The sequence below is a fragment of the Podarcis gaigeae genome (genome assembly GCF_964106915.1).
Source record: "Podarcis gaigeae genome assembly, chromosome: 13".
Taxonomy (NCBI): domain Eukaryota; kingdom Metazoa; phylum Chordata; class Lepidosauria; order Squamata; family Lacertidae; genus Podarcis; species Podarcis gaigeae.
Genome location: NC_139689.1, coordinates 32,089,365 through 32,116,311, shown reverse-complemented (window position 1 = coordinate 32,116,311; position 26,947 = coordinate 32,089,365). Strand labels below are relative to the sequence as shown.

Genomic DNA, 26,947 nt, shown 5'->3' with positions numbered 1-26,947 from the left:
TTCTTTAAGAAAAGGAAGTTTATTAGTCATGCTGCTCACCAGGATGCAGTCTTAGAAAAGGAACAATGCAGCAGCTTGGCACAACCCTCCCCCTGCCCCTTGCTCTCGCCCCAGAGTGGTGTGTGGTCTCTGCCCTATGTGTGATGGCCTTAAGAAAAGTCCAAGCATATCTGGTACTCTGGGCACTCCTGTCTTCTCCCGGACGCAAGATCCACAGCAACGTAACAAGAACAGAAAGGCTCACTGGAAACTCTAGTGTGGTGGGAGCTTGCACACTCCATGGTTGACTAAGAACATCCCTATACACACACACACACACACACACACACACACACACACCTCTACCACCTTATTGGGCTATGGATGGCTCAGCCAAGCTACTGGCTGAGTTGCTAGAGCAGGCAGCATTGGTATAGGTTGTGGTGGAAATGCTGGGCATGGAATGGTGGAGGTACAGTGTCATTGGTAGGTTGTTTTAGGCTCTGGACTTAATGGCCTTTTAGCTTATATGACAATGCATTACTACTTCATTGCTGCAGGTAGCAATGGGCATTACTTGTTTCAAAATATGATGAAGCTGCCTTTGCTAGGTTTGGGGGCCCACCTGCTCAATCTGTTGAGATGTCTGCCCCAAAATTTTGCCCTGTTGGCACCACTGCCAAGGGAACCCTGGCAGAGTTTGCTGCTGGGGACCAAGCATGCTGCTGACTTTCCCTCCTTGATCCCACGGGAGTGTGGGAGAATCGTAGCAGGAGGTGGGGAAGAGGGGGCTGCTCAACCACTTCATGAATTGGTGCACCAGAGATGTGTGTGTGTACGCAGCTGCATGTGTTGAACACCATGGAAAGAAGCCTCTTTTTGGTGGTGCTTGGGGGGGAAAAGTGAGGCTTCACCCACAAACTTTGGGGGGGGAGCCCAAAGAGGTAGCTATAAGGAAGTGTGGGGAGTTTGCTGAGAAGCACCTTACCCACACAACGAAGACGTCTTGGGTCACTGAACGCCCCCTCCCCACAGCCCTCCCCAAGCAGCAAGTTCAGTCAATATAACGACAGCAAACCCATATGGGTACCCCACTGGAGAGCACCCAAATAGCAGTGCCTGAGTTAAAAATGGGCTGCTGCAAGTCAGCCTAGCAGGAAGGTACAGATGTTGACCTGGAACCCAGGCACTGCAGAAAGCCATCTTCAGTGCGCAGAATCCAGCTCAGGGACAAGGGTTAAGGTGGCTGGCTGACCGGACAAGAGTTTCCTCTTGGCTCTTGCTATTAACACTTTGCTTGCAGCCAAAGACTCACAATCCACCTTTTCTCTGTGCTCTCTGTCCTCTTTCACAGCCACACCTACTGGTCTACCACTCCCCACCATGCCCTAACCCAGGAAATGAGCACTGAGCACTGACCACTGGAGCCATGTTGCAAGCGTGGCTCCTGGCCAGACCCAGCAAACAGCCCAAGTAGCTTGGAGGGGACCCTGCCTTGACACCTTTCCTCTCCTCTCCTCCTTCCAGCGTGCACAGCGGCAGCTGCTGTTCCAGATGTGTGCAAATATAAGGCCCTTAGAGTGTGACTGCATAAAAAATAATCCCTTGAAAAATGGTTTGCAGGGTGCACAGACCTCCCTCTTGCACCATCGCATGGCATTACATTTGCATCCCTCCCCAGTCACTTTTCCTCCCCCAGTTCAGTAAAGTACTGTACCAAACCCTTCCTTCTTTCGGTTCTGTACCACGCTGCTCTTCCTTCTGTCCGTCCAATCTCGTCTTCTGGTCCCTGGAAGCATTCTTGAGCCCCAAGGAGAATAGTTAAGAGGCAGCATGCTTCTTGGGCATGCAAATGGATTGCTTTGCTGATAGCACCTTGGGGTGGGCGGGCGAGGGGTGTTGCCACAGCAGGCTGGCAGGCAAAGCAAGCTCTCGGTCGTAGGAATGGTGTTTGATGGATTGCTATAAAGTCCTGTGCTCTATACGCTGAAACAGAAATATACAAAAATGCACCTTGGTGCCGCATTTGGGGGGCGGGGCTGCAAGATCTATATATATTGTGTGTGTGTAAGTGCACACCCATGTGAGGCCAAAAAGGGGAAACGTGAAAGATTACATGGTCAGCTCTTGATGGTCTTCCAATGCCACTCTAGCCTCACTCGCTGTCACTCTTGTCTGCCAGCATCGTGTCCGCCTCTTCTTTAATATGCAAGAGGGTGCTCATCTCAGGGCTCTCACCCCTCATCAGATCTGTGTTCTCTGCCTCATCCCCACCAACCTCCACCATCTCAGTGGCCTTCACTTCCACCTCCCCCTCTCGGATCTTCTTGACATGGAACGTGAAAGGTGGTACTTTGTAGACAGCTGTCTTGGAGCGTGCATAGACCACGTGGTCAGGAGTGAAGGACTTCTTCAGCTTCTCCCGGGAGGTCTTCATCTTCTCCCTGCGCTCATTGGTGACAATCTTGGTGCCCAACTTGTTCATCCTCTTCTCCAAGTTGTGTCGAGTCTTCTCCAGGTTCTGCTTGGTCTTCTCCAGGTTCTCTCTGGTCTTCACCTTGGTCTTTTCCAGGTTCTCTCTGGTCTTCACCTTAGTCTTCTCCATCTTCTCTTTGGAGAAGGCCTTCTTGAAGTCATCCACTCTCCTCATGCCGCTCCTCTTAATGCGTTCTGCCCGTGACTCCTCAATAATCTCTTCCACCTCCACCTCTTCGTCTGAGGAGAGCTCAATATGTTCCTCTTCAGGGTGCTCCTCATCCACCACGACCTCTTCCCCTTCTTTTTCCGCCTCTTTCAAAGACTTACTAATGCTCAGCTTTGTTGGCAGCTTCACCTCATCCTGCAAGACACAAGAATGAAATCATGAGATTCTTAATGCTGGCTGCCCCATTCCCTGTGCTGTGGAGAGAAAGCAATCCCCACTGAAGGAGTCTTCAATTCTTCCCTACAACAACTAACAAGTGTCTCTTTTCTCTTGAGGAAGGGCTGAAGCTCAGAAGGTCCCAGGTTCAATTCCCAGCATCTCCAGCTAAAGCTGGGAACATCTCCTACCTGAAACTCTGTAGAGCTATTGCCGATCAGTGTAGACCAGGGGTACGGAAACCTCTTAGCTCCTGTGACCAGAAGTTTATCTGGGCCAATTCCGGCAGGTGGCTCGGGCAACTGCTGCTTTCTTGGGCTGCAGAGTGCACATCTTGAATGGAGCAAAGGAGACGGTGATGCCCCTCATTCCATGTCCTGCACTGGCAATTGAATCATTTCAACACTGGTGATGGGACAACAGCCTCCACTGAACCTAATGGTGGCAGGCTAGTTTAGGGCAGATGTGGGGAACCTTTGGCCCTCCAGATGTTGTTGAACTTGTAACTTCCATCATTCTTGGCTGTTGGCCACGCTTGTTGGGGCTGATGGGACTTTTAGTTCAGTAACATCTGGAAGGCCAAGAGTCCCCTAAACCTGGTTTAGGAGATTCACTGAGAATAGTGGAAGGGCTGCTGCTGCCTGAGGCTGTTTCTCGCTGCCTAATTGTAGGGCCTGCCTATGTGGAAGAAGCCCACCTTGCAGAAACCTTCTCCAACCCAGCACTGGCCCCACCACTAAAGGACTTTCTCCCTTTAAGACACCACATTTTCAGAGCAGTCCAATGTAGTATTTTGCCCATGGCAAAACTATAATTATCTCTCCCACATATATTGTTACTGTTCAGAGCTGTGAAGAATGTGATTGCACAAGTTTTGTGGGTACTTACTGCTTACTGTTTGTGGCAGCATTTGGGAAAACATCCATCTCATCATGTGACATTTTGTGAACATTTTTTAGAGCTTCCTTTATTTCCAATGTACAATTTTGGGGGGCACAAGCTATACCAAGCCAATTTATATTGCGTTGTGTGCCCTGCTAGACATAAACCCTCACCAGTTTATGTTGTTGTTTTCTCAGGCATTCTGCAAAAGCAGACACTTTCATAATCTTGATTGGACTATAATTCGTGGTTGATGTGCTGCGTGAGGACTGATAGTTCACAGTGTGAGCAGACAGCCTGTAATTGGATTATGAGCTACTAAGGTGCAGTAAAGTTAGGAGGAAATTGTTAAAATAAGGAACTATAATCAACTTTTGAGAGTGGCTAAGAGTAGCAAAACTACACACACACCCCGTAAGCCTCTTCCACCTCCTCCACAATATTGTTAAATCTGTCTATCACCATCCATGTCCTTGACACTTTAAGAAAACAGGCACGACAGGTCCCTGCACCATGGAAGTTACAATCCATAATAAGCACAGGGAAACAACAGAGAAAGGAGGTGAAATAGAGGCAGGCCTATGCGGGAGAAGAGTATGTGACTATTTCAAAGCATATGTACTTTGCTTTACGTTACACTAAGTTATTGTTATTGTCAGAAAATTTGTTCATAGTGGAGAATGACACCATGACTAATATATTAAGTTTGTGGCACTTGCCTGAAAAAAATGCTGAAAGTCAAGGCTGCCCTCTGGTGCATATGGTCTGATACAGCACTTGCCCAAAGCAGCAAAAAAGGAAAGTGGGATGCTATGATTAGGAAATACTGTAATTCAGTAATAGGCCCTGAATAGTAATGGGCTCCTCCAAACAACCTGTTTATTGGGCATACACTCTGATTTGCTTGCACTCGTTCTGATTTGTTTGCGGGACATTTATATGACAATGAGCATTCACCCTGATTTGCTTGTTGTGGAGTATACTCATCTTCCCATTAACCATTTGTTCAACCCACGCTTTCCAGTGCATTTCCCCATCACTTTCCTAGCTGCAGACAGACCTGTTCTCACTGCATTGGTCATCCTAAGTCAGGACTGTACCATTTCAGGGTGGGGGCTCCCATGACATGTACACTCTACCATGCAAAGAATAATAATCCCTTTATGCAGTAAACTCAGGGGGAAAGGTTCTAGTTTGGTCTCCTGGACATGCCAATCTTCTAGATGGGAAGATTTTTTTGCATGAAGCAACTCACAATTATGTTATCCTCTGTTGCCCCCCCACAAGGCAGTTTGAAGTCTTGCCTCCTAGATATTGGGATGCCACCTCAGATCAGAATTAGACCAAGCCTTGTGCTGTTAATTCAACTTCTTGTTCCTCTCTGAACAGAGCCCGGCCCAGCCATGGTGTGCCTGCATGCAGAAGGAAAGCGTGCAGGCAGGCATGTGGGTGAGGAGGGGGCAGATTGGAACCGATATTGGTTTTCACCCAAGCAGCACATAGCGTGCATCCCCCGCTTGGCATTCTTGGGACACGCTGGAAATAGCCACCACCGTACACAGCGTTGGGACTGGGGCTGAAAGATAGGCAGATTTATGACTCCTGGAATGGTACTATTTGAAAAGTAGAGGAGCGGGAGGCAGGGAATTGCTGGGAAAAGTCACGAGCCAAGCCCAAGGGAAAACGGGGAACGGGGCACAGGAGGAAAGGCAACAGAACACTGACAATTCCAGCTTCCCACGCAGAAAACTTTTCTGCCTGATGAAGAATCTTGTGATTTTGGGAAACTTGAACATTTCTAAGACCCTCCTCAAGTCTGTCCAGCAAAAGCCCAAACTGTCCTTTGCCCCTGCCTTTTGCAGAGGGAATTCCTGAACGAAGCAAACTCTATCCTGCTTGGAATTCCTAGTTAGGCGCTGGTAATTTGTCTGTTTCATTCTTTAAGCCGTCAGGCATTCACACTATCTGATTGCTATAATGCCGAAAATAATGAATTAGGATATTACAAATTTTAAAAACTGGTGTATTATGGTCTTCTCTGGCAACCTAATTCAAGCAGTTGAAGGGTGTTATGACCCCTACATACTGACCCCAAACTTCTCCTTTGCTGTAAGCTACTATCAGAGCTGCAACTGAGTTTTCAGTTGCCATGCTATTTGGAGCACAGTGGGTACAATATAGCAGTGGTGGGTGAGACCATTTTATTTCTTTATTACATTTGTATACCACCCTTCATCAAAAGATCACAGGGCAGTTCACAGTTGAAGTTCAGCACGCATCCACTTTAGTCCTTGTGGTTTAGGCCACTTTATGACCTCGTTTATTTTTTAATCAATCTTTTAATCAGTGCAAAAATGCTTTCCCAGCTATACTGTTTTTAAATGAAAGAATAGCGCTATTACACCGTAATGCTGCTATGATTGTTTTATAAATGATTTTTTAAGAAGTCATTTCTGGTCACCACCCCTTCAAGCAACGTGATTAACGACAGCATTTCAACAGATTGGTTTGGGCTTCTTTGTTTTGCAGCAGTAGCTAGAATGCAGGCTTGACATGTGAGAAAAAGGCCAAGCTGAAAATCCCCACGTATCTGTGAAGACCACTGGCTTGCATGGGGCAAGTCATTGTCTCACAACCTCGCATGTTGCTTACAATAATAAAATGAGATAGCCCTTGAGCTATCTTGAGCTACCTTGAGCTCCTCAGAGGAAGGAAAGGGTCCAAACATGACAAAGAAAAGCTTATGATTTGTGGGGTTGCACCAATACAGGAAAACGTCCAGAGAGCTGCACTGGTGTGGCAGGCAATGCAACTGATGTGCTGCATGGAGGGTATACCATACAAGGCCCTGCAGGTGTTAAGCTGGGACAGAGCTACATTGCCCAAAGGGACCGGCACACTGACTCTCCCACAGTCTATGGGTGAATATGCTCAAACATGAGTCCTAATTCAAGGCAAAGCAGGCAAAGTGCAGCAGCTCCAGATGGATTGAGCTGTGGCCCTTGCTGTAATCTGAGGCCCCCAATCTCTCACACCTTTTCCTAGGTAATACAGTCCCAAATTTTTACAAACTATCGAAGCAATAGAAATATCTTCTCAGAAAGTTCTCTAACATTTCTCCATGCCTGGGTCCTCTCCAATGATATCTGCTGTAGACACCAGGAGTTCACCCCAGTCCCAATCATCTTGGGTGGTTCACAATGGGTTATTTCTAGCTTGTGGGGCATGGGGCACCCCAATAGCCCCTTTCCCACAGCTATGGGATATAGGGAAGGGATCAGTCCTCTTGTTCGTGCCTTCTAAGGACACCCAATGGGCACTCAAATGGCCAGGTTCCCCAATATCCTCTACCAAGAGTACTAAGGTGGTAGGGAGAGCCTCTTGTCAGGTCCTCCATGCCCTGGCCGAGAAAGAAATTGCACTAGATACTAGAGATGCCTGTCCCTCAGGCCTCTGTTCCTCTCTCTCTTTCCTTCTTCGTCAAGCCAGACTTCTTCCACTTCTGATTACTACCTCTTGGCTATTTAAATTTCTGAGCTCCAACAGCCCTTCATTAGGTCTTGGTGGTGCCAGCTGCTCCCTACTCTGCTCTTCTTTTGGGCTTGCCTGACTGTCTCCTGGAAAGGAGGACTGGGGCCTCCTTAAAGGGGCCGTCATGGTAGAAGCCATTCTGCACAAGGCAATCCCTTGAGGATCTTTGCTGGAAGAAAGGAGGCACGGTGGGGCATTAGCATCACTGGTCAAATATCCTAGACCTAGAGTAACTTTCAACAAGTAGCTTTCAACAGTGTGTATGTGGCTACAGTGGCACCCATTTTACAGGCATCCAGAGGATTGGGCTGCTTGCTTTGCAAATGAGAACAGAATCTGGTTCTAACGTGGACTTTGGCTATTTAAGTAGCATAGTGATAACAGAATGTGTTGAACTAGGAGTTCAGACTTTTTTCCTCTTATGCATGGGTTCAGCTGGTGGCTGTAAGTAAGCCATGAACTTTCAGCCCCAACACAGCGATAAAAACACTTGTCTACCTCATAGGGCTGTTGTTATTGCGATAACATCTCAAATAATCTATCTGGCATGTAATCAAATGACTACAGCAGTCCTTCTTACCCAGGTCAACATGCTCTGACAAACTGTTTTTGGATATGGTGGTACTTTTAGTGTTGCCCTCGTCAGGTATCAGGCAGATATTACTGTTTTAAGGTTTGCAGGTGACCTATGTTTGCCAGACAAGCAGTGCAATGCCTGAGAAAAACCAGGTCCAGTGCTGAACTGTACAGAATGGCTGTGCTGGCTGCGGCTGATGGAAGTTGTATTCCAAAACCACCGGAGAGTACCAGGTTAGCAAAGGCTGGTAAAGAAAAACCCCATCATACAACAGCAACGGAAACTTTAGAAATAGTTATTTAGTGGGATTTTGAATCTTGGATTCTCAGTTTCTGGCACTGAGAGTACCCATTCTACAATCAAACAGAGCAGAAGTGATTTTTCTAACCCAAACCCTCTGCTGTTTACTCACACAAGCTGCCCTGGTTTTCCAGTCTTTTACTGGCTACGCAGCACCAACATCTGCTTTAGTAATAAAGTCTGCAAATCTGGGACAAACTTCACATGTGGCCTCTGGGGGGAAAGGGTGGTTCTTCGGAATCAGGATATCCCACCACCCCCCAGCCCCCAAATCCAGCAAGGGCAGTAATTTTCTCCACAACAACACCTGCAAGGGCAATTCCTCATCTCCCAGAGACTCTGGCCACCGCTGGACCAGCAACACCAGGAATCACTTCCTTCCCCCGGAAGTCACACAATGACAGCCTGAACAAAAGCTGCCCCCCTCTCCAGAGTGGCATAGCTACACCTGGAAGCCGGCCACATCCGGACAACTCTGATCCTTATCGGCTCCTTCTTGGCTTTACAACATTTGTGCAAGGAAGGGCGAGTTCCCCTCTGTTGCACGTAGGTCCTGTCTTGACTGCCCCCCGGCTTATGGCACACATGATGAACTACTACACCACAAATCATGGAACATGGTCTGCCATGCAGAGCAGAATCCTGATTCTGAGCTTTTGTTCTTTTAAAGAGCTGCAGGTTTCAAGTCCTCAAGGTTTCAAACCTGCAAGTTTCAAGACCATCCATCTGTCAAGCTCTACTGTTTAAACTTAAATGGAAGTGAGCTATGACCAACAGCAGCTACAGTACTCAGCATTCAACAAAGTATGCAAGAATATACAGACTTATCCCACTGCCAGTGTGCATACAAACAAAAACTGGAGAAGGCACATAGTCAGTAGAGCACGAGACTCTTAATCTCAGGGTCATGTGTTCAAGCCCCATGTTGGACAAAATATTTGCATTGCAGGGGGTTGGACTAGATGACCCTCATAGTCCCTTCCAACTCTACAATTCTATGATTCTAACACAACAACGCAATGGAAGTATTCTCAAAACTGGCATGAACAGGTGGGGCTTACTGTACTACCACATTTAAATTTGTGGTAGAAGCGGGAGGAAAAGGGATGGATGACCGGAAGCAGCACAGTCTTGGGTGGGGATTTTGAGAGAATTTTCTCTCAAAAAAACAACAACAAAACACCTCTGATGGTATGTTTGAAATAGTCTGGCTCCCTGCCACGCCCCCTCCCCAATATGTTCTGGGAACAGTTGGTACAATCCACACTGGATTCTGAGTAGAGAAATTTGTGACTGAAACTGCTAAGCTAGAGCACACTTGACATGAGCGCATCCATGTGCACCCTAGACTGTGTTTTATCTTGTATTCTTATGCTGTGAACCACCCTGAGATATAAGGATGCAGATTTAATGATGATGATGATGATACAAATGACAAGCAGATCTGTTGAAGAGAGGCTCTAGCTAGTTTTGGTCAAGCACTTCCTGGCATAGTCCATTTCAGTTCTGAGGTTTCAAAACGACTCCTTGTCCTTTAGCAGTAAAATTGACCAAAAAAATGGATGGGCTTGCCAGGCAAAGAGTCTAGCCTGGCATGGCCTGCAAAGTGGCAGTCTGGAACCCTCCCAGTCAGTCCACCAACAACTTGTGAGTAAGACACACAGCCTGCCACTTGGAAACAATAAATGTTTTGCCATGAGGGTACCCTTTCCACATGAGGAACCTCTGATGTATGCCATGAAACCCTCAGTACACTGCAGAAGGAAATTGGGGCCTGTTCCAGGGCTTGTACTTAGTTCACATGGGGCCTGGATTGGGTCTCATAGCCGTTACCTTGTGTGAACTGAGACTGTGCCCTGGAATGCATCCAACATTCCCCATGTGGCTGTGCATTAAGATGAAGCTCAGGAGTAGATGAGCCTTTTAGGAAAGCTTACCTGCTGATAGTGATGTCCCCACTGAGGAAACTTATTCGCTCCTGAGGAAGAGGAACTCAGGATTCCCTGGCAAGAGCACACTTTGAAAATTAGCAAGCAAGGATGCTAGTACACCATTAATTCCTCAGCTTGCTGTTTGTGTGCGTACACAACCAAAGGCACAAAAGGGGACTGGAATCTACTGGGAGGAACAAGGAAGAGCAAATTGGCTCCTTTGTCCTGGAAGCAATATAGACTCAAAAGGGAGTGCTGTTGCTGATCCTCACTACCCCACCTCTGCTGTCTGTCACACACAGAAAGGAAAGAGGGGAGTCTGGTTTGTGCACTCCAAAGTCCTTAATTTCCAGGTCCTGGGAAGGCTGGGTACACCTTTATGGGAGCTGCAAGGAGGCAAAGTAGAAGGGCTCAGCTGTGTATCACTCCCTCCCAACTTGTGAGCTCCACAGGACAGCTTTCCTTCCTGCTTCCCCCTCCATGTGTTCCCCATCCAAGTCCACGTTCCTGAGCAGTGAGTCACTGATCCAGCAGTCTTTATGGGCACACTCAAACCGCCTGGTTGCTACAACACATATAAACACTCCCCTTCACGTATAAAAGGCCAACAAGACACAAAGACGAGTGATGTTCCCAGCCTGGTGGGGCCTGGCGTTACAAAACTGGGGGTGGCGGAGGGAACAGCTAAAGGCCTGAGAGTGCGGTTGCATGAGAGAAGCAAAAACAACGGCACCGTCAGCCCAATTCAGGCTTCAAGAGAAGGGAAGGGGCATGGTTTCAAGCGCCAAATAAATATGGGCTTATCCAGACAGCCAGTGAACTTACGTCACTACCATATTTTAATCTTTGGGTCAAGAAAATGATGTTTTCAAAGCACTTGGGTCCTCAATGAGATCAAGCCAAATGTGCATATTCTCCTACAGTATCATGGTCGGGGGGGGGGGATGTCGCAGCTCTGCAAACCTGGACCTCCAGTGATGCCACCAAGAAACCTCCTTGTCACCCATTTTTTGTGCTTTAAAAAGAAGTTTCCTTTTTGGAAAATAAAGAGTCAATGCAATGAATGAATAGGTAAATGCATGAACTTTAAATATAAAATAAAAAGCAAAGAGTTGCCTGACCAGTATACAGTGGTACCTCCGGTTGCGGACGGAATCTGTTCCGGAGGTCCGTTCGGATCCCGAGGTTTCTGCAACCTGAGGACCGCTTCTGTGCATGCACATGCGGGTGAAACCCGTTAAAATACTTGTGAGATTTTCACGTGCGCATCCCGAAGTTTACATAACCAGAGGTAGATGGTTATGTAAATGGAGATTTGACTGTATTCACATCTGTCATTTTAGTTGCAAAGCCAGACTTGTACCACAGCTGTGGGATGCTGTTTTTTGTCTGTCTTCATCCTTTGTGTGATGGTGTCCTAAGTCTCCAATCAAGGACAACAGTGTGATACCAAATCTACCTGTAATAATTTTTGTGTGAAGCTGAGAGAGGGGAAATGGTTGTATTGCCATTTATTTTGTGTGTGTGTGTGTGTGTGTGAGAGAGAGAGAGAGAGAGAGAGAGAGAGAGAGAGAGAACACCAGGGTTATTGTGCACTCTGGCACTGAAGAGGGAGAGTGTTCAGCTTCCAAATAATAATGGATGGGAAAGAAAAGGTTCGAAGAATGGCATGGCACAGATTTGGTGGAGAAGTGACATTGCTTGTGTTCACCCTTCCTTCCTTCCTTCCTTTTTTAAAAAAGCAGCTCTTATGCTGGACTGGTGCATTGCTGTACTGCTTGACCTGTAAAATGAGCTGTCAACTGATCGAAAGGGTTTTATTTATTGGATGGTATTCAGCTAGGTTTTGCTCTGAAATTAATGAATATGACTAATTTCCATGGGTCTACTCAGAGTGAAACTTAGTTGAATACCACCCATTGCTTGACTTTGGCCCAATTAATTAAAATTTAATAAGCAAAAGCTACTATCCATTTTTCCAATGAAAAACCAACCTTTCCCTACTTTCATCCCTATTTCATTAGTAAACCAAAACTACACAAAATGTAAATTGGGATGCCAAACATATCCTGTGTGGGAACAGCAGCTGGGGGAGAGGGTATTCTGAGTGCAAAAACAGCTGGAGGGTTAAATGTTAAGCACCTTTCCTCATCCTATATTATTTAGATAAAATTTGCAACTTTCTATAGATGCTTTTAATTTTAAAAAGAAAATCAGGGCACTGTTACATCTACTGTGCAAATTCAACTTTGGCCTTTACTTCCTAGGAAGCATGTTTAGGATTCCACCTCAGCTGCATTACTTTTCCTTATGTAGTTTAAATCAAATTACATAGAGCTCACTTGGGCTTACTCTAAGCAAGCATGCACAGCATTGTAGTTCAATTCTCTCAATGTTTACTCAGAAATGCTGTTGGGTAATGCCTACTAAATTAGTAGGCATATGACTGCATCCCTAATTGCATTATGAATGAATGAAAATACAAACTTTTTTTAAAAAAATGGCACAAGGTTTGCAGATGGGACTGTGGGAGAGTGACATTGCTTGCTGCCACAAATATCAAACTTATGCCTGTGACATTTGATACAACTAGGTACTACACTACAATCGCAGCAACAACAGATGTGCTGTTCTCTGGAGGGTGCAGGAAAGAAAACCACTTTATTTATTTATAGTTTGTCATCCATTCTTTCATCCAAACGGAAAGTTGATTTTCCCAGAAAGAAAATATAGCACATGCAGTGTAGGGGAAAGGTATCACCCCTAGAAACAGAAACACATCCCGGAGAGATAATGTTATTGTAATGTTTTATTCTTTTATCTATGTGCTGCCCTGGAAGCTTGGGCAGCCCATAAATTCTCTACAAGAACAACAACGGTGATAAATAGTGGGCATTTTTATCCAACCCAAGGGTGAATACTACACAAAAAAACAATTTTCTGGGACCAAAGCAAGCTCCTAATTGGGCAATCTCTTCTCCAGATTAAAATCTTGATGAAGATTAGACAGACACAGATCTCATCACCTGTACAATCTAGCTATCCATCTGCCTAACTCTACTCTTGTCCATCCCAGACCAGCAGAGTATGGGAGACTTCTTAAATGTGCATTTGGAAGCAACAGAAATCTGCTTGGGATCCTGGCTCCTCTCCAGCCTCCAGAGGAGCCGAGTGTGAATTCTGTACTTCTTAGTCATAGCAAAGCACTTCATTGTTCCACATCCTCCCTCCTCTCCCTGGCCTTGCCCGCTAGGTGCGGCTTCAGGAGGGAGAGATTAAGGCAGGAATTTGAAACACATACGCCAGGAGGGGGCCTCCTATGCCCAGCAAGGAGAATAATGAGGCTCTTCACTCTACAGAAGCATCTGAAATCTGCGTTCCTCTCTCAGTGAGGGTGTGGTTGGACAGCTAAAATTCCAAACTGGAACAAGCCTACAACTGGGATCAGGCAGATGATAAATTTATTTCCTAGCAGCAAATGTAGCCGTAGGTCAGGAAACGCTCCAGTTTACCAAGATGACCTGCCCAGAAACAGCATATATGAGGTTGCTCATTCTTTTTGCCAAATGGAATGTGGGATGTCCATCCAGCACACAGTTGCCAGCTTTGCTGCACCTGACGTGGGCTCTATATGCCTTTAACAGCTGCACAGCAGGCTTGAGGTTCAACAGGATCCTCCTTTTCCCATTGCTAGACCTCAAGGCTGAAAAGAGCCCTATCTGGGTGAATTTCTGCTTGATATGCATCTGTCAAAAGTCACAGTGGCGTCACACCCTTGAAGAACAGCCCACTCATTTACCTGTATGGGGTCAGCCTCAGTCTGGGCCCTGCTTTCAGGGAACGCAAATGCTAACACAAGGATTCCTAGTCGTTGAGTGTGAAAACAGCAGGCCACACCTACATTTAATGCAGCCTTGTATTTAAACACTTGCTGGCTGCTAGCGATAAGTGACAAGGAGCTGCATGCAGACAAAGGCATGGAATTTGATGAAGCACAATGAGTAGGCTGGCTCAGGCAGAATGGCACACCCTTTCCCTCCTCTGGGCTCAGCACAGAAATCAAGCAGGCTGGCAAAGGGGAGATGCCCTCCTTTTCCATACACCCCATAAAAATCCAGTGGACAGCTGCGGGAGGGGCAGAGCTCTTTTCAGCTTCTTCTGTGAGTCCCCAGCAGGCTAGTAAGGGGTTTTTAAAATAAATAAAAACAGACTGGTAACTTTTTGTGGGTTTGTTTACAAAGCTGATTTAATAATAGGAGTTCGTTAAAATGCTGCAAGAGATCTAGGGCCCCCTAAACTTTTCTTCGGACAAGAAGCTGGGCCTATTTTGAGCTTTGAACAGAACATTCTTTTTAAAAAAGACAAACAAAAGCAAAACCTTATAGTAGCTGACTTCTGCACAGCAAAGATAAAAGGTACAATGAAGAATATTCTCCTGCATAAGCTCGGGAGCTTCACAAAAGCTTGCTCAGGAGAACTTCCTGCTGGATTACTATTATGGTTCCAGTCACTGTTATTGTGCAAGGCAACCTAAGCTATAGGAGACAGGCCTCTGCTCTTAGGAGCCAACAGTTTAAATTTTGACAGCTGGATGGCTCAGCTTTGCAGTCAAAAATTTCTGGTGGGAAGGCTGATGCACACACACATACACACATAGCACGTTCCAGATAAAGTTTGTTAGCTTAGTTCTCACTGAAATCAATGGCCTTACATTAAGACATGCCCAATCTGTCCCAATGATTTCAATAGGAACTAGCAGTCCAACACCAACCCACAGTATTTCAAATATGGTATTTTTAGGGAACCAGAATAGATCTGGGGTGGGATTACCCATCCGTGGATTAGAAAAAAGAAAAAAACCTTGTAGAGATGTCTCTCAAAATCCCATGAAATATTTATTTTGTGGAGCTGAGTTAAAGAGGAGCATTACTTTCATTCAAACCTTTTGCTCAAGTACAAAGGCTGCCAAATATACATTATTATTTCATACTCAGGACCCAAATCAATCCCTGAAGAATGCACTTTAGATTTTCAGAAGACCCATGATTTGTTCAGTTTTAATTTTGCTACCTCTTGAATTTGATGCTGTCCAAAAACTTAGAGGAGATGATTTCCATTTACGTGACCCCTTGGCACACACATTGCTTTGGGCAGGACTCTGCCAAGATGCGCCACCTTGCCAGGGCAAACTAATTTGCACGACAGTGAGGCAGATTCGAAAACGTCACTTGCCAGCTAACATACAGCAGGTAGATCCTGTTGCCAGGCTCAAAGCACACATGAAGCAAGGCGGCACCAACACTCGGACCCCTTCTCATGCACTGACCTCAGGGAAATGTCTACTTGGAGTGTCCAGAGCTTGTGGCCATTCTCAGACTGCTTGTACCTGTTAGTTCATCTTCTGCCAGCTCCCTAAGACTGCAGTAGCCAAACCAAGCAGTTAAGCAGATGGTGATGTTCCGAAGCATGTTAGGGGGAAAAGGAGAAAAGAAGCTCTAGAGGACCTGAGAGGGTGTTTCTGGAGGACAAGAAGATATAATATATCCTTGTGTTCAGCTCAGTGGGATGTAAAGCACAACAATTCCTCAAAGGAATGGTGCCAGTCAGGTGGCGTGGAGAGAGAGGACTCTCCACCCTGGGTTTTAGACCACATAGAATTATTTCTCAGGAGCATCTACATTTGTAGCCAACTATAGGCTATGCATGCAAGAAAAAGCACATATTCATTTGAGGAAAGAGGGCGTGTCCGGCTTTTGTTGATTGAAACCTAGTTCTTTAGTTGCATTGTTTTGATCGTTATCATTTCTACAGTGAGTCTGAGGAATAAAAATAATCATCATAAAAAGAGGGAGCAATGCAATCTTGATTGTATCCATGAGCAGCCCTTTGGAGCATACTCTGAATTCCTCATGCCCGAAATCCGCTCCCACTGAGCTTCAAAATGGCTGCAGACTCCCTCCCACTTTCATGGAAAGATAAGCTAAAGCAACAGGAGAAGCTGTACCTTGTTCAAGACTATCATACAGTGCTCAAAATTAATTAATTAAATAATAATAATAATAATAATAATAATAATTATTATTTCATATTTATACTGCTTTATAGTAAGAAAAATGGGGGGGTACCAGAGGGATCTTTTGTGAGAGCCCTATAATTGTTAAGAGAAGGCTATGGGAAGCCATGATTTGGCTAAAGTTGGTGGGGGCCAAGGGTGGAGCTTGTGGCCCTCCTCTCTTTCCCCCTTTCTCCCAGTAAGCTGCATTACAAACTGAACAGTGCATAGCACCCAAGAGCTCTGAGTATCCTGCTCTCCTTTTCTCCTTCCCTTCCGGAGGCAGCGAGGCAAACACAGCAAAAAGGCGCACAATAGTTAAAACAGAAGCCTCCTGCCCCGCCCTCTGGTCTACCAAGAAGCTAAAACGAACCAGGACCTCTCTGCAAGCAGAAGGAGCAGGGCCCTGGGTCTCAATGAGGCCAGCAGCCGTTACGCAGGGGCCTGGTCAGCTGCTTTCAGAGTCTCAGGAGAAGGGGCTCAGTATGATCCGTGGATGGCTTTGCCTCCATTGGGCCAGAGTGGCTGCCTCCCTTCTCATCCTGTGCTGGTTGGGGCCAGGGCCCATTCTCAGAAGGCAAAGTCTCTTCCGAAGGCTCAGAAGGCTCACTGTCTTCCAAAAAGGGCATGCTCTCCGGTGAAAGGCCAAAGGGCATGCTCTCCGGCGACGGTCCATGGATGCTCTTGGGCTAAGATGAGGAAAAGGAATGATCAGTGGGCACCATCGAGGGAGCCAAAGGCTTCTTGGTAAGCACAGCCACAGCCGCCAGGCGCAGGCCAAGTCAATATCACGGCAGCAGGGATGTTGCGCAAGCAAAGGTGCCCATAGCAGCCGGGCAAAGAATTCCCTCATCCCCCCAAAAAGTAACAGGCCCCTGCTCTCACACACCTATGTTAATAGGCATTTTCAGCCCACAAAGAAATGAAAGCTTCCTTTCTTGTCTTGCTGTGGACCGTTCTTACTCGCCACAGGTGACTTGCTATTCCAGGTCTGAAGAACTTGTGATTCACCCAAGGTAACCACAAACCCACCACCAATGAGTTATGACCTGTCGGGTGCTTAAGAACCCCACCCTGATTTTTGCAGGCTGCAAAAACAAGAGGCTTCCCTTCCTGTGATTTGATATTTTTCAGAATTTCCTATGTTCCGCTATTAAGTGCCTTCCTTCCTCATTACTGAAGTAAATGCTAGTCTTTTTCTCATTTCACCTGACCACATTTGTGCCTGCTTTTATCTGTCAGATACTGAAGGTTGTTTGGAGGGGCAGGGAGGGTCTTGGGGATAAAAAGGAAAGAGGTTGTGCTGCAACCCTAAAAGCTTGCAACCGAAAAATAACTTTTATTTCCTTCTGAAAATTAATGCACTTTCTGCTTCAAATGTGTATCCCATATTTCAATGCAAACAGGTCAATTGACTGATTCCGGAGTTTCTTTCTCCTTCTCCCTGAAGCTATTCATAACTCACAACTAGACAGCCTGCAGAAGGTGGAGTGAGACACACACGCCCCAACCTAAGCCATATCTGCCTCAAGGTGCAGACTAAACATCCTGTGGCATTCTGTTCTAAATGTTTAATCTGCTTTTCCTTCCCCCGACATGATACAAAATCAACAAAAGCCTCCTGCTCTGGTCTTTGTTCTGTTTTGCAGGCATTGTCAGGTTTGGAATTTATTCCAGAAGCCTGACAAAGGACCACAGGTAGGCTTGGTTCCCTTTTGTGACAAATGCACCTAGAATAAAACTTTTCAGGGCAGTCTGCTTTTATGCAAAAGTACTTTTTGGACTGCATATTTCCTCCGGTAACAAATCTCTTCCCCAAATGGCTTTTCTTCACTTGTTCTTTTCTCTACTTTTGGTGAATTTTGCTTTCCCATTTCTCCATCTCACATAAATCATGGCGCTAAACCCGTGAGTAAAGCCTCAGTGTGATGAATTCTCACTGTCCCAAACTGTATTATAGCCGGAGAGCACAGTGAAGAGCGTGTGCATGTGTGTGCTCTCTCTTGCTCCTCTTTCTCTTGTTATAACCTGTCAGTTGATGTCAAACAATAGGTGCCTGCTTAATGGATAGTGCAGCTGCTCTTTGTCTAAAGTCATGTCACACCCAATTCTAAAATTGTGGTGGGGCTGAAAATCAGTTTTGCATGTCAGTGGTTGCAAAAGGCATGGCAAAGTAAAATAACTTTTTGATTTGGTGAAAGAGCTGTTTTCAGGGACACAGGGAACTGCCTTAGCAACCCTCCAGGGATGGAGACAGGAATCTTTCCCAGCTCTGCTTGCATATGCTGGGCACTGAACATGCAAAATACACTATTACTGTGCTGTGCTCTTTCCTCCAGGGTTTAGGGGTGCTAGACTTCTATTGCTTTGGAATTAGCACCGATTGCCTGTGCCTATGCAAAGCCTACTCAGCTTGTACATTTGTTGAAAGAGAAAAAGTGTACAAAGCTACCGTATGGTCCCAGTGCTCTGGACTCCAAAGGAAACTGGTTCAGTAAAACACAGCTATGGAACCTGTGACCCTCAAGATGTTGCTAGACTCCAAGCCCCATCAGCCTCAGGCGCCATGGACAGTTGTCAGTGATTATGGGAGATGTTGTCAAACAACATGTGGAGGGCCACAGTGCCCCCATCCTTCATGTAAAGGCTTTCTTGACTTGCCCTGTTCTCAAGGAAGGGCTGCTGAATTTGCAAGTCGATAAACAATGCTGATTGAGAGGATAGAAATAAAATGGCTCCATAAATATTTCATTGAGATTGATAGCAAGCTCTTTTGATATCTAAAGTTTGGCAAACGATACAACTTTGTTCATGGCTGGAATGAGATGTAATTACTTCCAGTTGAAAAGTGTGCTGCATTTATTTCTGTAGGCCCGCAAGTACTATTATTGTTGTAGCTGTCGTTACAACTTAGGTACCACTATGGCACCATGCCCCACTTTTATCCTCTTCCCAACTTTATCTTATCTTGAATACCAATGGGAAATGTTGCTTCCTTCCATCAAGCTGCCTTGTTCTGAGCCAGTTTATTGCTGCACCGCACAATCTGTTTCGACAATGCAAACAGCATTCCAACAAGGCCATGTTTCCAGCCTCAGTTGCTTTAAAATAAACAGCAAGAGCAGCAACATGTTAATAATAAATCCTTCAGATTCTGCATTCTACGTGGGCAGAGAAACAACGCTATGCATCTAGATACAGAGCTTTTTCTTCATTTAGAAATTTGAAAAAGTAACCTTTTTTGCTAGCAGCCAAAGATTATCATGAGATACTGCTGTTTAAATGGTGCCGATGGGAACCATGAAGCTGAATTCTCTGGGTGTCACTGGGGAACTGCAGCTTTGAGGCCATGAGTGAGTCCGAAAATAGATAGAACAATCCCACAGCTGGCTCCCAGGAGAGGGCGCAGGCATGGCCTTATAGGGCCTTCTGCGGCTCTAACTGGGATGGATTTTTACGACCGAAGGACAAAAACTCATTTATCAAAAGCACATTGCAGCAGCTAGGAGTTGCAGTTGTTCTTCTGACAAAGAGAGGCTGCTGTGTTACAGTAGACTCCAAAGTGAGGAGGGGAGAATAGGTGGGGTGAGGTAGCCTTTGACACTGCAAACCACATGCCCGAGTGTGTGAGCATGGGTGCACATGTATATCACAGAGTCCATTTGCAGGTTGGGCCAAATCATGGTTCTCTCTGCAGTTTTGCTCCTGTTACATATAGGACAAATGAAGAACCATCTTCTTCTCTTGTGGAATTGGTGTGGAAGTAAATATATCAGAACAGATGAAGGGCTTGCATACAGGAGTAAAGAATGACTGTCCTCAAGGTTTTGTGTATGAATTCAATACACGGCGTAGATAAGAGAACCCTGAAAATCTCCAAGAATTTTGTCTGCCTTGTGGTTCTGTTGGAAAGTTTGAAGAGGTGTCGGCAGCCCGACAGTAGTTCACAGCCAAAGGGAGACTTGGGATGCAGCTTCTGGTGATCAAGGATGGGTTTTTGGCAGCCCATATCGTTCTCTCTTCCTCTTGATTCATGGCAATCACCTTGCAGAAAAAGTCATTCCCTCACCCACCTACACTTTTGTGTTTACACCGAAAAAAAAAAAAGCTTCTTCAGCATTCTTTCCAAAATCATAGGAGTGTTTGTAAGTACAACTGTCAGATTACATGTGGCCGGAACAAATAGGAAATGTAGACAGAGATCTAGAAAAACAAACTCTTTCTCCTATTTGCCTTAAGTTCCCACCACTGCCTTTAAAAGTGAGAAGGGGTCTGCCCCTCTGTTTTACTGTAAGCCAAGGATGCTACCACCACCATCACACACAAAGGGAGGAGAAGCAAGGAATAACGGAAAGATGTGGAAAAATAATTCCATCTCATTGGCATCTAAACAGCACTACCAAAGACAGGAGTCAATGACTGTGAATGATCTGGAATTCCAAATGACCCAGGCAGGAAAACAAGCAGCATTTCCAAGGAGTCAGCACAAGAGGTACTCATAACACCACCTACTCATTCCAGATTGAATAAATCCAGAACAATTGCCACACCCTGATTCTATTTTCACAAAGGAGCAATTCACACATTGCATTTTGGAGTATTATCTACAATGTTTTAAGTGTGCACCCTTCAAATTGTAAAGATTCTGCAGACGTATTGTACCAAAATCATGAATGCCAAACCTGTGTTCAGTGATAAACCAGGGTTTGCTATTGTGTAATTGCAGAGGTGGAGGAAACGCTTTCAGCATGAGGGCCACATTCCCTTCTGAACAAGGGCCTGATGGCAATGGTGGGTGGGATCAGAGGCAAAAGTGGCAGAAGAACAAATTTACATTTCACCTTCGTATGCTAGGCTGGTTTCTACACACCCATCACACAAATCTTCTCTATCCTCCATCCAGGCCAGCAAGAGACATTATCAGAGTTGAAGGGCATGTTACAGCCAGGCAAAAATATTTGGGGTGCAAAACACAGCCAGTGAGGGCTGTGGCCTAAGGAGAATTCAAAGAAACAGCCAACATTTGACTCTCAGGCCTGAGTGTGTAATGCATTAAAATGCCCAAATACAGACTGCAGTTATTTCGAAATTTTTAAAGAAGGGCTCCTCAGGACTGTCTACTGTGCTCTAGGTATTGCCTAACACGCTTCAGACTCTTTTATTTTTTTAACAGAATCATTGTCAGCTGCAGTGTGAGTTGTGTAGGCAAGGTCAGGTGGCTTGGGCCTTGGAGACAACCAAAGTGATGGTGACAGGACACAGTAGAAGTAGAGGGCAGACCTTGGCACTCCTGCCTGCCAGTCCTCACTCCCTGTACTCAAGTAGCCTCAGCAAACACCAGGCCATACTCAGGCCGCATAAACTTGGAGCATGTTGATCTGCTAATTCTGATGAGGGCATGAAGCAACAACGAAAGTGCGTCCTGCAGTGTTCACAGTCACACCCGTGCAAGCAGCTGCTTTAATAAGTTCTGAGGAAATCATCCGCCTCTGATGTGGTTGATAGTAATAATTCACCCAGATCATGGCGCCAAACTTGCTCTGCCACCCCACTCCCCAGTATTCATATAGTGCCCCACCTCCACCCCACTCAGTCATCCTAGATGGGATTCTCTGAAAGCTTGAATCAAAAGCATAGATTGAAGGCTGCAAACTCTGCTGCCTAGAGAGTTTTCAGAGTGTTAGTCCTATAGCTGCAGGACAGGGAATGTTAGTATTTTAGCAGCGCAACCCAATTCTCCCAGATGGCCCAGATGGCAAGCTCTGTTCAGCATGCAAGACAAGAGTAATTCTGAAACAAAACAGTGCCAGAAGCATCCACAGCAACAGTACAGGCTGACCTCAGTGAGAAAAAATCCCCCTTTGAAAGCAAATTTATTTTCTCCCATTGTTTGAAAAGTTGTTGCAACAGGGCAAGGTTCTGGTATATACACCACCAGCTTTTCCTAGGCCCCCTACAGTCCATTGTGATTAATCACTGTGTTATGGGGCTACGTGTGAGGGAAGCGCTTGCTCTCTATTTGCTTCAAAGGGCAGCATTTAATCATTGTTCCTGCAGCCCTCTATGGTGTACAGAAGCCCTTCGTGAGTCTAATTTCATTTTCACACCACCACAACCCTGTGCCATCACTACATTTCCTTCATTTACTATAGGCCTGCAGGGTTGGCCATCATTATTCCCATTTCAAAGATAAATCAACAAATGATGTTTACGTGAGACTATATGCATGTGACTCTTAAGGGCAATGCTGGTATATGAACTCCAGACTCACAATATTTCAGCCAATGGTTCAGCCACTGGAAAATGCCAACACTCCACAATGGGCAACTATGAGGTGGCTACTCCTACTGATAGCCAACATGGTGGGGCACTGGCTAGAGTGTGATATCTGGAAATGGAAATCCTGGATTCAGGTCCTTAGCTCAGTCATGAAGCTATCTGAGTGGCTGCAGCAAGTCACCATCCCTCAGGCTGCAATCCTATACAAGCTGTCCTTGGAGTAAGCCCTGTGGAACTCAATGAGACATCAGAATATGCCAGCAGGTTTCCCCTGCGAGCCTCTCTTACATCACAAGATTGTTGTGAGGTTAACATGCTGCTCTGAACCCATTGTAGGAAAAGTGAGATATAAAATCTAATACATATCAAATAGAAATAGTAGGCAGCATTGCAGCTGCATATAAGGAATGCTGCTTTGTGGAGGTACAAGGAAAGGCACTAATGGCTTCCATTTGCATGGCTTATGGCTTTCCAGTGGTTCTATCCTTATCATGCCTCCCATTGTCCCCCAAAACAAGAAAATCCCTGTTGTCTCCAACCATGAGGTAGAAATGAGAAAATAACACGATCATCATAAAAAAAGGAATATACCATTTGGTCTAGTAGTGTGATACTAGGATCACTGAATAATCACTTCAGTAAGTGTGGATTTTGGGATTTTTCTTATGGACCAACATTTGTAGGACCCCTTACATTTTATTTATCTTTTTCTGTGATTCAAGACATGTCAGTTTACTGGGATGTCCTTGAATATCTTGAATGGCCAAAGGAAAAATGGCAAGTTGGGTGGAAAACCCATTATCTGCATGGTCTGAGAAATTTACCTCCTGTATATCTGATCAATATCTGGTATTCACTGAGAAAATAACATTATAATGCCAATGCTAAACCAATTCTATGCAGGCTTAGACAGAAACAACTGCCACTGAGTTTAAGGTAATTCACTTCAAGTTCCAGGTAAGGACACATAGGGCTGCAGCCTTAGTGTATATATATATATATATATATATAGTATATATAGCACTTTTGATGGGAGTTCTCTATTGCACACAGGGCTCTCTGAGAAATTATTAAGAACCATCCTCTACTACAAGTTAATATTATTATTCCCATATGACAGAGGCAGGTCTGAAGGTTTGTTACCTGTGCATTGTCACCCAGTTCCCCCAGGGATGAGCTGCAATTTGAACTAGCTCCTGGCTCATTCCTTTAACCACTATACTGCACCACAGTAACCCAACATCTAACAGAACCACACCCATGTTGCCTATTGAGTTCATTCTAGGGGAACCAGACCCTGAAGGTGCTTTACGGAGTCCAAAGTTTACTATCCCTGCACCTTCACATCTTGGAACCCCAGGCTCCACTGTTCAAGAACCTATTCAAGATCAGGTTGCTGATCTGGTTTCCACAAAACCCCAAAAGCATTTTGCCACCACCTCATAACTAAACTCCAGTGAAAAGGGAGAGGAAATATCTCAACCAAAATAGTATCTGTGTTCATATTTGCAAAATGCCCTGAAAAGTAAAACAGCACAGACAGATTTTCCTTTCTATTCACTCCTCCGTTGGTTGCTGCATTTTCATTTCTCTCTCCTCACTCCTGCACAATTTTCCTACTGGTGGGGCCTGAAATTCCCTCAACATAATCTACAAGGCTTCCGATGATAAAGTGTATTTATAAATCTGGTTTGGTGGTGTTCATAACCCTTATATACTGGAGTATTCCCGCCTTTGAGGCATGATATAATTGAGAATGCTCAAGCCGTGAATCAGAGGGCTATATCCGTCAGCTACTTGCCAGATTCCTCAACCAGACATAACTAGATCCCCTTTCATGTTGCGATAGTAAGAGACGCAGCTACATTTTTGTAGGTTTTCTGTCCTAAGCCGTGTGTGTGTGTGTGTGTGTGTGTGTGTTTGTCCTTACAGGACAGGGCAACCTATCTCATAATGTCCCACTTCTCCTCCAACACAGGTATTAAAGGCTAGACCGCCACAGAATAGGAAGCATGGTTCAGAGCTGCCTATTCTGAACTGTTTGATATTAGGAGGTCTGTAAGGCTAGCCAGCAAACGTGTTAGAAAGAGGACTGCAAACAGCAGAACAAAGCAACCTCTCACTGAAGTGGTGAAAAAGCTCCAGGGCCTGAAAGGTCAGGGCCAAAAGAATCTGTAACCCACACTGCATCAGATTTAGTTTTGCAGGGAAAGTAGAAAGCACAGACCCAAGGGACAGAGAGCTCTGACTTAGCACCAAACCTGCAGAGTTGGAGTGTGCTCCCTGCAATGCTACTTCTCTAACAGACAACTGTGAAAATGTGCAGATTGCTTTCCCAAATGATTGCCCCAATAAGCACATTTTACAAACCGAAAAAGGGATTTCCAGGCTTTGTAGCTTTAAGGACACTGGATGGCTTTCTACTGCCACGAGACAACAGGTTATTTCTCCCCCCCCCCCCCAGCTCCCTCTACGCTTCTTTGGCAAATTCCTGCAAAGTTTGCACTGGTGTAGCATTTAAGGCGAACTCTGGAATCTTCGCAAAAAAATTGGGCAATACATTTGTTCTCTTTAGGATTCCAGTGATGACACAAGTCCTGAATTTCCTATATATGGCGTGCTGTAGCATGGGAATTTTGGGAAGCCCCATATAGAAGGCAAGAGGCGCCATCATGCTGGACGGTCTTATGCACCAACCGAAAAAGACACAAGCGGGAGAGATCAAAAGGTCCCTTACCTGGTAGATCATTACTTTAAAGTTCCTGCGCTTCAGCAGCTCTGCCTCATTAGATTCCAGCTTCTTGATTTGGCCAGCTTGCTTCTCCAGGTTCTGCCGGACAGTTTTGACGTTGACACTGACCTTCCGGACCTTCTCCAACATCTTGTTGACCGTATTACTGGTGGTGGAGTGGGCCTTCGTGAGCTTGGCGAGCTCCCCTTGGATGCTGGAAACCACCCCATCCATCTCCTGCTGCCTTTCCTCCAGCTGACTCTGGGTCAGCTGAATCTGATCAACAGCTCCGATGATCTTGTCCAGAAGGGTAAGAACCATAACACCATTGATCTGGTCAGATTTGATGGGTTCTTCGGTCTCACCTGCTGGCTCCTCTGAGGCCTCAGAGACTGTTGGCTGCTCAACGATCTGGAGGGTGGTGTCTGCCATGGTTGCTCAGGAGTCCTGACTAGCAGAGCCTGGAGAAGTTTGACACTGCAGGGACAAGAGAGAGAGAGAGAAGGCGAGGCTGAATCTGAGATCTCTCAGATCTGGGAGGCGAGCCAGAAGCCAAGAGCGCAGTGTGTGGATGTGTGCTTCAATTGAAATGGCACAACCCTTGCAAAGCTGTCCGGAGAAACTGTCCTGCAAAATTTTCCAAGCTTCCAGGCCATTGGCTGACTCCACCTCAACTGGAGGAAAGGAGCCTCTTGCCAAATGCCTGGCAGACCCACCCCTTTTTTTCTGAAATGATTAAAATAGTTGGAGAGGAGGCAACGGCTTTAGCATGCGAGCACAGGCAGGGTTCGCTCGCTCGCTCACTCGCAGAGGAATGCAGCGCTTCAACAGCCTCTGATTTTAATAGACAGGACGAAGGCAGGGATTCCTAGCAAGATTTCTGGGGAATCCAGGGCGGTGGCGGCAGGGGACAAAACAAAACAAGCTCTGTGCAAAGCTGCTAATGAGAAACTGACAGCCCTGAACAGAACTGCAAATGTTTAAGTGTGGCTGGGACAAACCCAAAGGGATCCTTGCCTTCACCCAGGCCTGCACAAAGTGGAGCGTTTCCTTTTAAAGTCACAGAGTGACAGTTTAGGGCACGTGTGGCTTGGATCACTCACCAAGCGCAACTGGCTGTGTTAGTGAGCACATTTATACTGCAGAGATGTGATTGCAAGAGCAGGCACATTCAGCTCAGATGCACTTCAGAAACCCGATCTGAATTAAAAGGAGAGTTATTTGGTATATAATGCGGAGGGAGTAGGCAAGGGAAGATCATGAGAACACTATCTGCTGCAGGTGGCAACCATGCCCATAAGCAGGGGTCAGCAAACTTTTTCAGCAGCGAGCCGGTCCACTGTCCTTCAGACCTCGTGGGGGGCTGGACTATATTTTTTTGGGGGGTGGGAATGAACAAATTCCTATGCCCCACAAATAACCCAGAGATGCATTTTAAATAAAAGCACACATTCTACTCATGTAAAAACAGCCGATTCCCAGACCGCCCGTGGGCCGGATTTAGAAGGCGATTGGGCCGGTTCTGGCCCCCGGGCCTTAGTTTGCCTACCCATGCCCATAAGCAACAGTTGCGATATTATGTAGTGTGAAAAATCAAATCCTGATTGTGAATCTGATGCAAAGGGCCTATCTGAGGATGATTCTGGCTGTTTTCTGGTGCAGTCAATGAAGGCGACAGGCCCTGTTTTTATTTTTAAATGTAGATTATTATGTATTAATTACATTCATAAACCACCTTTGTTCCATAAAGTTTGAGACAGTTTGCCTTTTGGCAAAAGCCTCCGAAGGGGCATAAAATAAAATAATAAAAATATATCAACAAAGT

At 45.7% G+C, this 26,947-nt stretch overlaps 1 protein-coding gene across 1 annotated transcript; it reads right to left on the bottom strand.

Moving 5' to 3' along the window:
- Positions 1-26,099, bottom strand: CAVIN1 (caveolae associated protein 1). The gene is made up of 2 exons (XM_083708849.1): positions 25,129-26,099; positions 1-2,818 (listed from the first exon to the last, which is right to left on the bottom strand). The coding sequence occupies exons 1-2, from the start codon at positions 25,552-25,554 to the stop codon at positions 2,135-2,137; spliced, it is 1,110 nt and encodes a 369-aa protein (XP_083564975.1). The 5' UTR covers positions 25,555-26,099; the 3' UTR covers positions 1-2,134.
- Positions 26,100-26,947: the final 848 nt, after the last annotated feature.

Coding starts and splice junctions, on each gene's coding strand:
- CAVIN1 (XM_083708849.1), bottom strand. CDS start 25,554: ATGGCAGACACCACCCTCCAGATCGTTGAGCAGCCAACAGTCTCTGAG. Junction 2,819..25,128: donor TTAAAGTAATGATCTACCAG/GTAAGGGACCTT, acceptor TGTGTCTTGCAG/GATGAGGTGAAGCTGCCAAC.